At 34.5% G+C, this 14,560-nt stretch overlaps 1 protein-coding gene and 1 long non-coding RNA gene across 3 annotated transcripts; one reads left to right on the top strand and one right to left on the bottom strand.

The window, feature by feature from the left end:
- Positions 1–7,356: 7,356 nt before the first annotated feature.
- LOC145032617 (GRF1-interacting factor 1-like) lies at positions 7,357–10,250 on the bottom strand. Its single transcript, XM_078981492.1, has 4 exons — positions 9,683–10,250; positions 8,283–8,359; positions 8,058–8,142; positions 7,357–7,971 (listed from the first exon to the last, which is right to left on the bottom strand). The coding sequence occupies exons 1-4, from the start codon at positions 9,764–9,766 to the stop codon at positions 7,567–7,569; spliced, it is 651 nt and encodes a 216-aa protein (XP_078837618.1). The 5' UTR covers positions 9,767–10,250; the 3' UTR covers positions 7,357–7,566.
- On the top strand, positions 9,524–12,047 carry LOC145032618 (uncharacterized). Of its 2 annotated transcripts, none has more exons than XR_013677175.1 (3): positions 9,524–10,320; positions 11,012–11,219; positions 11,624–12,047. It is a non-coding gene; the product is annotated as an uncharacterized LOC145032618 (long non-coding RNA). The 2 variants fall into 2 exon arrangements; XR_013677176.1 differs by having other exon boundaries at positions 11,007–11,219.
- Positions 12,048–14,560: the final 2,513 nt, after the last annotated feature.

Raw genomic sequence — 14,560 nt, 5'->3', positions numbered from 1 at the left:
ATATATATATATATATATATCCGGTAAGAATTTTTTTTTTTGACTTATTTTTTTGGCGAAAAAACCAAATGAATCAATAATAACATGATTCACCAAAAACAAATCCGGAAAAAACATTTCGATGATTCATTTTTATGATGATTTTGATGATATTCACTAAAATTGTCATAAAAGTGATTTTTTTTTATTTACCTAAAAATGAATCATGAAAGTGTTTTTTTCGGAATTTTTTTTTGTGAATCATCTTACTTTTGAATATATATATATATATATATATATATATATATATGTATGTATATATATATATATATATATATATATATATATATATATATATATATATATATATATAAGAAAATCATAGCGTATTTACATAAAACTTTTTATTTATGTATAAGTTCGCAAGTTTGGAGGTAAAAGTCGTTTCATGAATTTAACATTTTTGTATAACAAGTAACAAAACATATTTAACCATTTTATAATTTAACACAAGTTGTCTTATGTTTTACTTGTATTTCCCCCTAAAACATAGAAAAAACTTGAAAACTGTAGGGGTATGAACTCACCTCGAGTGTATTCGTGACCGGATAACAAGATGAAGGTGATGATCTTTAAGTTAGAACACTTGAAGGTGTTTGTATCCTATGAGTTTTTAACATATAATAGTGTATGTAAATTAGATGAACTAACATGAAAGTGTTGTATAAACATTGGATTTAACAAGGATATTTACAATAAATTCCTAAGAATCAACTTGAAGGACTAGTTTCTTAGGGATGTTTTAAGATGTTTCTGGGAAAATGTATGAAGTTTTGATGATGTTCGTACTTCTTCTTGAGAGAAAAGTGGGAAACTTTGAAGATGGAAATGAGGATTATGAAAAGTGATTTTGGCCTATTATATAGATGGGGGTAAGGCTGATGTGATATTTGCATTGGTTCGTGTATTTTATCTCATTGGGAAACGATTTACCAATCACATTGTAGCACCACCTAATCAAATTGGTGATTTCTGCCTAAGCTCCACCGAAATCATTTTTAAACCACCGAAATCACATGTGATTTCGGTCCTAGGTATGATTTTGATCAAGTATGATTTCGGTCCAGAACCACCCATATTTCAAGGTTTTTGGTCCTGTACCACCACTAATGGTGATTTCGGTCTATCACAGCCGAAATCTCAAGGTTTTTGGGTCCCAAAAACCGAAAACCCTAAAAGCAAGGCATAATTCATGCTTCATGTCCTAACTATTTGACTTTTGTTGTCTCGTTTGACTCTAGTTGACTTATTTGACTTTTGTTAACCTAGAATAGTCGGTTGTCACATAAAATGATAGAACGTGAAACACTGGTGGATGTTGTGTGATCATGCCAGATTATTTCCCTTCGAACCAGAGGTACCTAAAACCATAACCATAAACCGTAACCACAAAGCTTAGTGAGTTCCCCCAAAATACCACATACCATACATACATCGGGGCCTCCCGGTACAGACCTGTTAATGACATGTAATGGGCCTCGCCCAACACATATAGTGGGTCCCATCCAAATATACATACAAATACATGCAAGAGTCAGAAAGATAGATAACATACTATAAACATAACCAATGGGCCAACATTGGTGCCTTCGACCCGTAAATACTGTGTGGAGACTCACCTTAATCAAAAGATAACCGAATCACACACGCGCTGCTGCTACAAGGGTTCCTCACACTAAACATATCCACAACACACCCTAATTAATAATAAGGATAAGAATCCCATAATCAAGGTCCAAGTCATATTTTCTCTCACTAAGGGTAGAAGAACATTCTACCATTTCCAAACTATACCCAACTAAACATCGCCCAAGGGCCAAAAATGGCCCAAGTGCATTTCTCGGAGTACACTATCCGTACTCCTTCGTTACACCCTGCGTACTGAGTTACCACAGAAAAGAAAATAGGGCATGACTCGTTACATGATGCGTAGTTGTCAAAATCCACATTTAAGCTCTTAATACCTTAGGACCAAATGTCCAACTCACGTATCTTAATCTTGGGAAGGTCTTGACTGATAAAGTCGTTGATTTTAAGCTTTTTCATGGCTTCATAGATCTTTAAACCAAACCCTAAGTCCATAACACTCTTTAATAACCTCAATCTCTAGCATAAGTGAGAAATATTAACAAATACTTCATTTTTATGACACAAGATCCTCAGTAACAACATAAAGTGAAAAACTTGAGCTCTAACCTCTAACCACATCTTCTTGAACCTAGATCTAAACCCTGAGGACTTCCCTTTAGTCTCTTAACCTCTAACCAACTGGCATGGCTAAAAACAAACCCCACACACCAAAGTGGTTCTCTTTGGCTAGGAGAAACCCGTTCACCCTCAACAACTATCTAACTTGATCGTCATAGCCTGCTCCCGGGGATCAAGCCTTGGGGAAGCTCTAATGGTCTGTTGTGGTTTTTGCTAGGTATTAAGTTGGGAATATGCAGATGGCATCACACCCTGCTCTCCGATCCGAATCCAAGACTCCAGGACCCAAAGACCTGGTGAGATGTCACAACAACACTCATATAACTACCTTGATCTATATGTCAGCATCAGTAACAACCTTGCTGCATGACTACAACAACAACTGTATCAAATAGCAGTCTTGGAGACTGTATGGCGAGGTTACGCTTCTTAACTACATCAGCCCGACATCTTATCGACATCATTTTCGCATAGCAGCCCCACTATGTATAACGTTATCAACAACCTTGCTTTACATGATTGTAGTAACAGTTATATTGCATCACACCGACCGAATCATACTCCTGACGAGGAAAGATCATTAAGCCAGCTCATACTGCACAAACCCATGCTTGGCTCATTGTACAACACCACGACTCTCGTGGGCAAGGTTCGATCGTTCTTTTTATTTTTTGATGCATTGATGCTTTTTCTAGTTAGATCCGATTGTTAGCAATCCAATCACATCGGACTAGGGGGCTTGATGACGCACGGTTTATATGATTGAGTACAGTCCAATGTCATTGGTTGCGTAACACCTACATTGGATTGGGGGTATTGATTATATTAGGTCCATTAGCATGACCCAGATAGATCTTGCGTGCCAGCCCTACCTGGCGCTCTCCTGCCAATCCTGCCTGACGATCCCTACCAACCATACCTGATGTTTCCTTGCTAGCCTTGCTTGCTCTTCCTTTCCAACCTTGCATGGTACCCTCCTACCAGACCTGCCTGACACTCTCATGTAAGCCTTGCTTGGCGTTTCCTTGTCAGCCTTTTCTAGTGCGCCCCCGCCAGCCTTGTTTGGTGCGCGCACGCCAACCTCGCTCGACACCCCTAGGCAGCCTTGCCGAGCTCCTTGCTACCTGGGCCTAATTTGGACTGGCCCAAGGCCTGACTTAATTATCCCCTATAAAATGAACAATACATCCTCGATGGAGGGGAGACTTCTTTCGGGTGGTTCAACTACCACTCTAGACCTTTCCCCAATGGCTCAGCCACCACTCTCGCCCTACAACCACCATGTCTATACATTATCCCAAACACCAAGATGGTTCTCTCCAGCTAAGGAGAATCATCTCATCTCTACCAACCGATCTAACTTGATCGTTGGAGCCTGCTCTCGTGACACAATCCCTGGGGTGGTGCTAACGACTTTACTTTGTGATCCTCATATCTCTGTCATAGCAGTAGTCCAAAAGATATCCCGAAGATCCTTGTCGTATATATATATATATATATATATATATATATATATATATATATATATATATATATGTTGTCATAATGTTGTCAGAATGTTTATTAAGTCGTATTCTGTCAGAATGAAAATAAGTGAAAAACGATGTGTGAAAACAAAAATAAATAATAATTAGTGAGAATGCATGAAAACGACGATATTTTTGTATGGTTGAACGTATTCATATTGCTAAATAACTTATTCTCTTATTAATTCTCATAGAATAACATTGTCCACACATCCATATAATTAGTTAAAATAGTTGAACATAACAATATATATATATATATATATATATATATATATATATATATATATATATATATATATATATATATATATATATATATATATAGAGAGAGAGAGAGAGAGAGAGAATTAAGATAAGATAGTTTATAAAAAATTAGCCGCTAAGGTAATTCATAAGCAAAATTGAGTTAAATTTATGGATTTAATTAAAACGCGGCCCATTAAAAATACAATTACCATAAAAATAACAAGATTTTAAAATAATTATGAGTAAAAAGTAATTCATAAGCAAAAATGAGTTAAATTTATGGATTTAACTAAAACCCAGCCCATTAAAAATACAATTACCATAAAAATAATAAGATTTTAAAATAATTATGAGTAAAAAGTATTTTACTTGGATAAAAAGATAAATAAAAAAAATAAAAAGTTATTAAAATTTTGAGTAAACTACATGAATGGTCCCTAAGGTTTCGGATAATTTGCACGTTTGATTCCTAATTTATTTTTTTTAACTCGGAAGGTCCCTATTGTTTGCTTTTTTTACGTGTTTGGTCCCTACTGTTTATTTTTGTTACGCGCTTGGTCCTTGTCTTATCTAAAAATACTATTATTTAAATAGGAAAAATGGTGAGGTAGGTAAGGTAAGGTGAGGGGGTGGGGTTGGGGGTGTGTTTATCTACATAAATTAAAAAATCAAGGGTAAAATAGTCTTTTTAGCTAAGACAGGGACCAAACGCGTAACAAAAACAAACAGTAGGAACCTTCCGAGTTAAAAAAACAAGTTAGGCATCAAACGCGCAAATTACCCTAAACCATAGGAATTATTCGTGTAATTTACTCTAAAATTTTCTAGAATCTAACAAACATAAAATAAATATAATTTTCTATAGATAATGTTCATTATAGTTACGTATGTTAGTTGAAAACCTAAGATGGGACATTTTTAGTTACCAAATCTGTCGAAATGGAAACATGTTAACTATTTGGGATAATTTAGAAAATACATATATTCGGGCTGCTGGTTTGAAAATTTTGGAAGGAAATGTTCATTTTCAACCACAAGATTGTATTTAGGAGTTTTCCTTAATAAATGAAATTTTTTTCGCTACTTATCAATCTCTTATAGGTTTTTATACTTGTTATTTTGTGGTAATTTTAAAATAAATATTATCCATTTGTTAATATTTGGTTTGTTTTAATTTTTAATTAAAATCATATACTTATATATGTAAAGTATTAAATATCATATATATGATATTAAATTATAATAAATATGTTTCTTTATTTCTTATTTTAAAGTTGTATATTAAAAAATATTTCATTTTTATATTTTAAGTTTAATCATTTTTTAAATTAACTCGTATAATATACGGGTCTCACACCTAGTTGTTAATATTTTCATTTATGTTTTTTATTTATATATTTATAGAAAAAAAGGGATACATTGAGATCGATTCGGACAAATTGGTAGTTTTAGTTCATTAGTTCTAATGGTATAAGAAGAAATTAAATTGATTATTTTTTTATACCTACAAATATTCATATCTAATAAAATTATAACAAGTGTAATAATTTCATATTATTTTAACTAACTCATTAAGACTATATTAAGAATATATAATATATAAAATAAAATAAAATTGAATGATGATTTGTTATAATTTTAGTTGGTAGAAATAATTGTAGGGATAAAAGGTATGAGGTAATTTAATTTCTCTAGTATAAGAACATCAATAATGGTGAATTCAATGAGATGGTTAATGAGGTGGTAAGTCTAGTTGTCATTCAATAATGGAACTTTACCATAATGAGATGTTACATTCACATTCAATGGATTTGGAGTTCAATAGCCATTGAATTATTCAATGGAAAACATAAAAGTTTTATAATCTTAATTACATACTATAAATTAGCTTTTCTAACTTTTTATTAAACTTTCTAGAATTTAATGCATTGATCCTACATTTAATTTTGGATTATTTCTGTATAAACATTCTAGAAGAAGTATGATGATTCAATATAAACATCCTACATCAATATAAAAATATTTTGTAAGATTGACTAAAAACAAACTTCATTTTATCATATTTATTTCTGAAAAAACTGATTAATTATAAGTAGTTAATTATAATTGAACTTTTTATAAACAAAAATGACTTATTAGTAGCACCCGTTTCCAAACAATAAGAGGTTGGCTTGACATGAGCTTTACCCGATTTCCCACCTTCCTCACGGTTTCTTGCATAGACTTTTTGTTCTCGATTGGCCCAAGCAAAATCCCCAAAGTTCTTGGTCTTTTAGTCTAATTGAAAATAGAGATTTTTGAACTAAATAAACATAAATGTCAACGTATCTTTTAAAACCATCAATTTTCTAGTTGCATCCACGAAGCTACATCTGTCGAGTCAACAATCAACCAAATTTCATCTTGTCTTTTTAACGAATCCTTCTTCGAAGCTAGCTCCTAAATAACCACTTGTATCTTGAGCATTAAAACTTGTAAAATCTCCCTTCGTTTGTCGTTTTTAACTCGAGAATAAGATAACTTAATACACAGCAGTACAGCACAACGATTTTCAAAATCCTACATCTGAAAACGATATAACCATCTCAGTTTATACCTTGTGCAATAAGAGTTGTACATTTTCGCATCTAACACAAGTATTTAAATCCCCAACGATCCATAGGCCTTTAAATTACCCACCACAGACCCGAGTCCAGACAACAGTAAGTATACACCGCCATCTTCAAGAAAATGAACAAAAACAGTAGTGGCAGAGCTTCTGACAAAACCCCGACAACACCAGAGACTGATATGAAGAGCATAAAGGTGAAGTACATTTCAAGCCCAGTCATGGTGGAAGCAAAAGATGCTTCTCAGTTTAAAGAAATCGTGCAACATTTCACCGGCCAAACTCCCATCCAAACCAGCTTTGGCGTATATTCTAATCCTACCACAGCCGCCGCCGCCACCACCACCACCACCACCGGAGAAGCTACTCGTACACACTTTTCTTATGAACCTTCAAACAAGAAGCCACAAGCCTTGATCGATAGTTTCTCATGGGATGATATTGCAGAGTGGAATTCATACAGATAGTTGCTCAGTGGGAGATATTGTTAAGAGTCGTAGTTATATCATCATTTTGGCCTTAGCATGTGTCTAAACCCACGATTAGTATTAAGACTCAGTTTTTGTTTATATGTTTTGAATTTCTTGTTTGTCTTCAAAATTTGGCCAATCAATCTGACTCGACCCGACCCGATTTAACAGGGTCTATTTGGTCCATGTTGACGAACGATTTGATAATATCAATTTGTATAAAAATAAAGAAACCACGAGAAAGACAAGCTACAAATTTACAAAATAGACTATCATATGATCCATCGTCCCAAAACATAAAGAACACGAAGATCAACAGTTACAGTTTCAAAGTCAACCCAACATCGAGAATTCAAATATATAGAACATTCTACGTACTTCCATAAAAGACTACAAGCTACTACAAAAACTCATAAAAGATTGAAACTAAAGCAGTTTTGCCTAACACAAAGTGTGTGATCATTGATCAGTTACCTTTGTCGGGAGATTTCAGGTACAGTGTCTCACCACCATCACCACCACCGGAGCCACCACCTCGCCCCTCATTGGTGGGCCCAGAAATCCCAATGTCTTGCTTACGAGAAAAGTCCGGGAACCCTCCTCCTCCTCCTCCTCCTCCGAGATGAGTTCCACCGCCAGCAGCATTGTTATTGTCGGACTGTAGCATGTGAAGTCCGCTACTTCCACCGCCGGAGTTCATTCCAAGCTGGCTATGCAACGCCTGCTGCTGCTGTAGCGACGAGTACTGTTGTTGACTGTAGAGCATCGAAGAACGTGCAGCCATGAGTGCTTGAGGAGACATCTGTTGCGCTTGTTGGTGTTGCTGCATGTAGTGACTTCCCGGCTGCTGCATCATTCCGCCTTGAGGATACTGAATCGTGATATCGAAAAAGAAAAAATATGTAATTGGGATCATCGGAAAGTATGAAATTTTGATCTGAATAGTGAAATTTTTACCTGAGAATGAAGAGCAGGTGCCTGGGGTTGAGAGTCAGCAATGGCAGCAAGGTACATCAGGTTTCTCTGAAGCTTGGCCTGATGTCTGCAATAATCAAAAAAGTGATATTAATTTCATTATAATTTATTAGCAAAAGACAAATGTACTATACTTCATTTATTGATATACCAGAATACACTTGGTCAATTTCAGCAAAAATTCATATCCAAAATAGAAATACTCACTCTGCACATTCGGCCATTTTCCCTGAGTTTTGACTCTCAACAATCTTCAGGATCAGAGACTTGTTTTCATCAAGGTACTGCACATGAGTAATTATATACATGAAACAAAACTAATGCTTATAAACGAAACCAACAACAAAGAATTAATATATCAGTCACATATTAACCAAATTATATTTGATTATATGGAGAACGTACACAAAAAAAAAAAAAAAAGAGGGACGTGGGATATTGTATACAACATATATATAAAATAATCTTGTTGTTGCGTAATGAAATCTGGTAATAAGATGCCTAGACCACAAAAGACAACATGTCATGTGAATCAAGATAGCAAATCAAATACAAAAGCACAGAGATTGATGCAAATAAAGAATGTTTAATGACGAATCTTTATTAACCCATTACCAAGAAGGGGAGCTAATTTTATTTAATATTTAATTCAAACTGCACATTCGAATCATATTCGCAAATAAATTAAAAAACTTTATGCTTTTTTATAACGGAAAGAGAATATATTTCATGCAATCTCCAAAAAAAGTCCACTTGACGGAATTGAAATGCACCTTTTTTGGAATTTCGGACAGTTTTAATCATTAAAAAACGACTCCTTGTCCAATATTTTTTATTTTTTGTGAATACGAAACCTTAGCCTCTCTTTTCTCGACTCTTCTTTACACCACACTCAAACCCTAAACAAAAAGACTTCCATGTCCAAAACTATATCGACTTTCTTGAACTTGTGAAGTGAATATTTTTCAAAAACCGATTTAGGTTATAATGGTATTTGGCTCTAGCTAGGTCACATGACCTTTTGGGTTGGGGTTCAATTCTTGTTTTCTGTGCCGGTTATAAAGAAAACCCAAAGGTACACAAAGCTCAAAACTTTATTCTCTTGTTTAAGTTTCCCAGTAAGCAAGAGAAAAAAGCAACAATGGAAGACCCAATAAAAGATAAAGAAAACAACAACCCATAAAATATTCGACAGAAAGTTTGCATTTTTACAGTCCGAAAAAGGAAGAAGAAGCATGTGTTATTGTAACGAGTGATGAACAAACAGATCATGCAAAGAACTTGAGTATGGTGAAAAGATATTCAACACAAAAGTAGTAGAGCAATAAATTATATATATATATATATATATATATATATATATATATATATATATATATATATATATATATATATATATGATGATAAGGTCTATATATACAGGGAACCTTGTTTCAGATGAAGAAACAAGCAGGAAAAAGGCAGGCAAAAGCCAAAAAAAGCAACATAAAAAGATCAATAAAGTTGAACAAATCCACCCAACAACAAGACACACACACAGAGGACTTGATTGTGGTGTGTGAAAGAGAAAGTTAAAGGTGAAAACGTATCTCAGGGAGGAAGGAAACCTGTTGAATATGATCAGTAGTGACGTTGTTGGAGGGATAATAGGCTGCCATCATGGGCTGCATCTGCATCAGGTGCTGCTGCATTATATATATGTGATATTTGATATATCTCCCCCCACCCTTTCACACACACACACACTCACTCTCTCTTTCTCTCTCTATAAAAATATGTGGGTGGGTGTCTTTCTCTCTCTAGACTGGATAGACGACTACAAGCACTGCAAATTGCGAAGAGGAAAATGTGAAAATGGGGCTCCACAAAGAGACCCTCTTTTGCTTTCTCTGTGTATGCGAGTTTTTGTGGCTTAAAAACTTCAAATCAGCTTTTTATTTTCCGGTTGTTTGGTTGCAAAGACTAAAATGGGGTCTCTTTTGAAGCCCGTCAAAACACAGAGATTAATGGCAGAAATGTCGATGGATAGATTGAAGGGTAAAAGAAAACAAAAAGGCAGCAGGCTTTTTTTCAGTGTACTACAATCTTTGGCTATATATACAGCTGGTGGTGGTAGGATGAAAGAGGGTGGCACAAATTCAAATTAGGGTTTAGGTTTTTTTTTTTCTTTCTATCTTTTGCTTCTTTCAAGTTCAAATGCCCAAAAATTGCAATATTCAGATGATGGATTGGATATTTATAGGAGGTAAGCACCAAATTTATATATAACTTTGTTACTTTTAGCTAGATGTTATTACTTGTAATAAGTTATTAATCACATCTTTTATAATCATAACTTTTGTTAGATATACATTTATTATTTTCTTGATAATATAAGTTATTAATCACATCTTTTATAATCATAACACACGAGGTTATATTTTTTCGATAAATCATATTTATCTTATAAAATACACAGTTAATGATCAATACTATAATTTAAAATGTAAAATCCCCAAATGCCAACTGAACTAGTAAAATAAATTTTGTGTTTTATTAAAGAAGGGTAAATAGAAGAAGAAATGCGCTATGTATCCTTATAGACACTAAATATTTAGAAAACTCTCAAAAAAAAAAAAAAAAAAAAATCTAAGCTTATGATATTCTTATCTAAGTAAAAATACAATCTCCAGAGATTTTGCTTCAAGACAACTAAAATATTGTTTATTTTTTCTCCAAAGATCTTCGAAGTTTATGATATCCTCACCTGCAATTGGACCCTCATGACAAGATTCAAAGAGTAAATAAACAAATATCATATTTTATAAAATCGACCCTCAGAAATTTATATATGTTTTCCTTTTTGTTATTAGTGATTAGTGCATTTGTTGAGAATAACATATGTTTCAAGATTAAGATTAACATCGAGTTTTATTAACTTAAGGTGTTTAGTGCAGGATATTATAAGGAGAATAGTATAAAAGGTAAAGAGCATTAAAGAGGTTATGTGGTCACAAGTTTTGAATGGAACTAAAGGGGTGCCCTCGTTCTTTGAAATTTAGTTGTTTGTTTTTTCGAAGCCAAAACGTTTGCAGTATGTGGACCATATTTGTAACCCTCTGTAGCCGAACATGCGAACCAAACGTCTGCAGTGTGCAATAAGAAGTTTGTTTGTTTTTGAACGTCTACATACCAAAACTTTAAAATTCTGATTTCTGATTTCTTGAGTCATTACTAATATCAAAAAAAAATCTGATTTTTGATGTCTTAAGCCATTAACAACAATGATAATTTAATTTTTAGTATAAACAAACAATCATCTAACTTTAAACAGACATCAACCATCTCATAGCATAATTTGATTTTGAAAAAGAAAAAAAAATGATTTTGAAAACATCCCAAAATAATCAGATTAGCATAAACAAACATGAAAAAAACTCATCTACCAAACATCCCATCAAAAAAATCAGATTTTGAAAAAAAAAAAATTGATATTATAGAAATCAGAAATCAGATGTGTTTCTTCAAAAATCATAAAACAATTGATTTCAAAGCTTTTGCATTCGTAGAACAGAAGGAAGACGTCATGTGGAGAAGGAAGCATTTGCATTCGTAGATGGTTGTGGAGGTCGAAGCTTTTGGTGCGTTTGGTGGTCGGTGCATCTAGTGGACGGTGATTCTTGTGATCGTTCGAAAGGAGGATGACTAGTGGAGGAACGATTGATGATGAGGAGATGAATGGAGACATTGAGAGGAAAGAATTACATGTTTTTTTTTGTTATGGTTCAATGAGATGTGAAGATCTTAGAAGACATTGGTCACACAGTTCTGTTGATTCTTCTAGTTTTCTCTCTGCTTTGATTAGGGTTTGTTCATACAGTTCTGTTGATTCTTCTTCTAGTGGTTATTGATTGTTTTTATTGAGTCTTATTTGATATAGTGTGAGTGAATATTGTAGTGAGGTTTCAAATATACATGTTTTATTACGTATTAATAAAAGTGAGTTTTATGAGTTTAACATGGTATCAGAGCTAGAGTTAGCTTGTGTTTGCAATTTAATCGTGTTTTTGGTGTGATCTGAGCCGTACAGTGTTCTTTGATTCATTTTTTTGTTTGTTCTATTTTTAAAACTCGGGTTTCTGAGTTTTTTTGTTGTTTGGTTTATAGTGTCATATTTTTTTGATTTGTTGTTTTCTTGTTCCTCGTCATGTATATATTACTCGGTGAAGAATGTTTTCCATTCATAATATTTTTTCTATATCAAATCTTGTGATGATATGCATTTCTTGATATGAGATATGTGTTTTTTATCTATGCTCGGGAAGGTTTGCTTGAAGATTGGTGTTTCTACTATTGTGTTGAGAGCGTCATCTCTTTTGAGAGTAAATGTTTGCTTAATTGTAAACGTTAAATTCAATGTTTTCGTTATCCCCTAACAACCAAAACCAAGTCAGATGGTTAACGTTAAAAGAGATCCAAATGTTTGTTAAATAACCATCAATGGTGTGCTTGGCATTTGAATGTCACTGTGATTGTAATGACCCACATTTTTCTCATCTAATTATCCAGGGTTATCAGTGTTTTCTAACAAATACATAATTCTATAACTCAAAAACACTTTATATCTTAGGCTATATCGGGTTTACAATAAAATCATACTCAAAATTTAAGCAACAAGGGTACACTAAAAAATAAAAAATACTTCTAGTCCAAGTCTCTGTGCTCCTACATACTCTTGTACAACGGCTACCACCTGAGCCTGCAAAACATGAAAGAATCTACAACATCAGACCACAGGACTAGTGAGTTATACTTTAATATGTTTTCATGCATTCATACTCGACTACTCTTTTCTTTCTTTTATTACTCTTACTCTATATCAACTCATGCCATCTCATCTATTCTTACACTCGTCTCATACTCTATTCATACTTTATGTCAGCCTCTCCCCGACTATTCTCATTCCTTCTTCTCACCTCATTTTGCTCCTCTTGTTCTACTCTATTTACACTTCTTATTATGACCTTTTCTTTTTCACCTCATACTCTCTTCCCATTCTAATGCATACTTCATCCTCTCTCTACGTCCCATCTATTTTTATCTTCTATATCTTTATTCTCATTTAGACCCAACCAGTCTAATTATCCATGATAGCTTCACCCATCATATATGGGACAACCTAATTCTAACTTACCGAAGTACAACCATCCAGACTATGTCCCCTCACTTTGATCCCACACGAATCCTCTAAAAACTACTCTTTTTCTTGAATCCCCTCGAGAATTACAATGATCTCTTATGGATCCTCTACACTTAATCCCTCACGGATTATGTCAAGTTTCTCTAAATAAACTACTCACTTTGTTCCACTCATGGAACCCTTTCTCACTCTTTTGTAACCACACAACCTTTTATGTAACGACCCAAATTTTCAAGGAGAATTTTCATTTAAATTAACAAACACATTTTCCCTTGCCCTTGGGCTCCGATGTACTTAAAACAAATCAACAACATGCAAGTGAAACGCTTAGTGAGTTCCGCGAAGCATACCACACACCACACATACACATATCCTAGTAGTTAATCAAAGCTACACACATATCACATAAGCCATGTATACATAAAATCAGGAAGACTGTCATGGGCTACACCACATGGTCTTTACCTTGGACTGCCATGGGCTACCCCACATGGTCTTATATCCAATGCCATGGGCTACCCCACATGGTCTTTACCTAGGACTGCCATGGCTACCCACATGGTCTTACATCCAATGCCATGGGCTACCCTACATGGTCTTACATCCAATGCTACGGGCTCCCCCTAGGGTCTTCATGCAAAACACACAATCACATATCATATCAAATCACAGAGTAACTAACACATATATCATAAACACATAATGGGCCGGCCTTGGTGCCTTAGACCCATAGGTATGGTGAGAAGACTCACCTCAATCTGCTGAACACACAAGCTGCTCTCCTAACAGTCTGCAACCTCTCGAACTGGACAATTTATATTAATCAATGTTAGGACCTTAAATTAATCCAGGAAAACCCAAACCCACATCCTTCCATGAGGCCCAAATACCCTTCCCTTGCTAATGGGTCCAAAGTCTTAATCCAAAAACCATTAATGGGCCTTTTGGACAAAAAAGGCCCACCCAAAGTATTCATGGCCCATAACAAAAGAAATGGACCATAATTCACATAATATAACCAACCCATTACCCAAAATGAAGCCCAAGAGCACAAAGGCCCAAAACAAATCCGGCCCAAACGACAGTGCGTATGCTCGGCGTACCACTCTGGTACGCGCAACGTACCGGGTCTTTAAGGACTATGCGCAACGTACATTGAGTACGCGTATCGCTCTTCCAAACTAAGCACTTTCTCCATTAAGTGCTTAATACTCAATTTCTTTATGTCCAAAAGCCAGATCTGAGCTGATTAATACGTCCTAAGGCATAAAGTTTCCAACTTTATGCCTTTTCATGCCTCCCATAC

The sequence above is a fragment of the Lactuca saligna genome, chromosome 2 (genome assembly GCF_052625555.1).
Source record: "Lactuca saligna cultivar CGN05327 chromosome 2, ASM5262555v1, whole genome shotgun sequence".
In the NCBI taxonomy this organism is placed as follows: Eukaryota; Viridiplantae; Streptophyta; class Magnoliopsida; order Asterales; family Asteraceae; genus Lactuca; species Lactuca saligna.
Note: the sequence above shows the minus strand (reverse complement) of the source record. Positions and strands in the feature narration are given on the sequence as shown.

Bases quoted from the DNA above. Each gene is read 5' to 3' on its own strand.
- LOC145032617 (XM_078981492.1), bottom strand. From the start codon at position 9,766: ATGCAGCAGCACCTGATGCAGATGCAGCCCATGATGGCAGCCTATTAT. The intron at 8,360-9,682 runs GTTTCCTTCCTC...ACTCATGTGCAG, and splicing joins CTACTGATCATATTCAACAG to TACCTTGATGAAAACAAGTC. The intron at 8,143-8,282 runs GTGAGTATTTCT...TGATTATTGCAG, and splicing joins AAAATGGCCGAATGTGCAGA to ACATCAGGCCAAGCTTCAGA.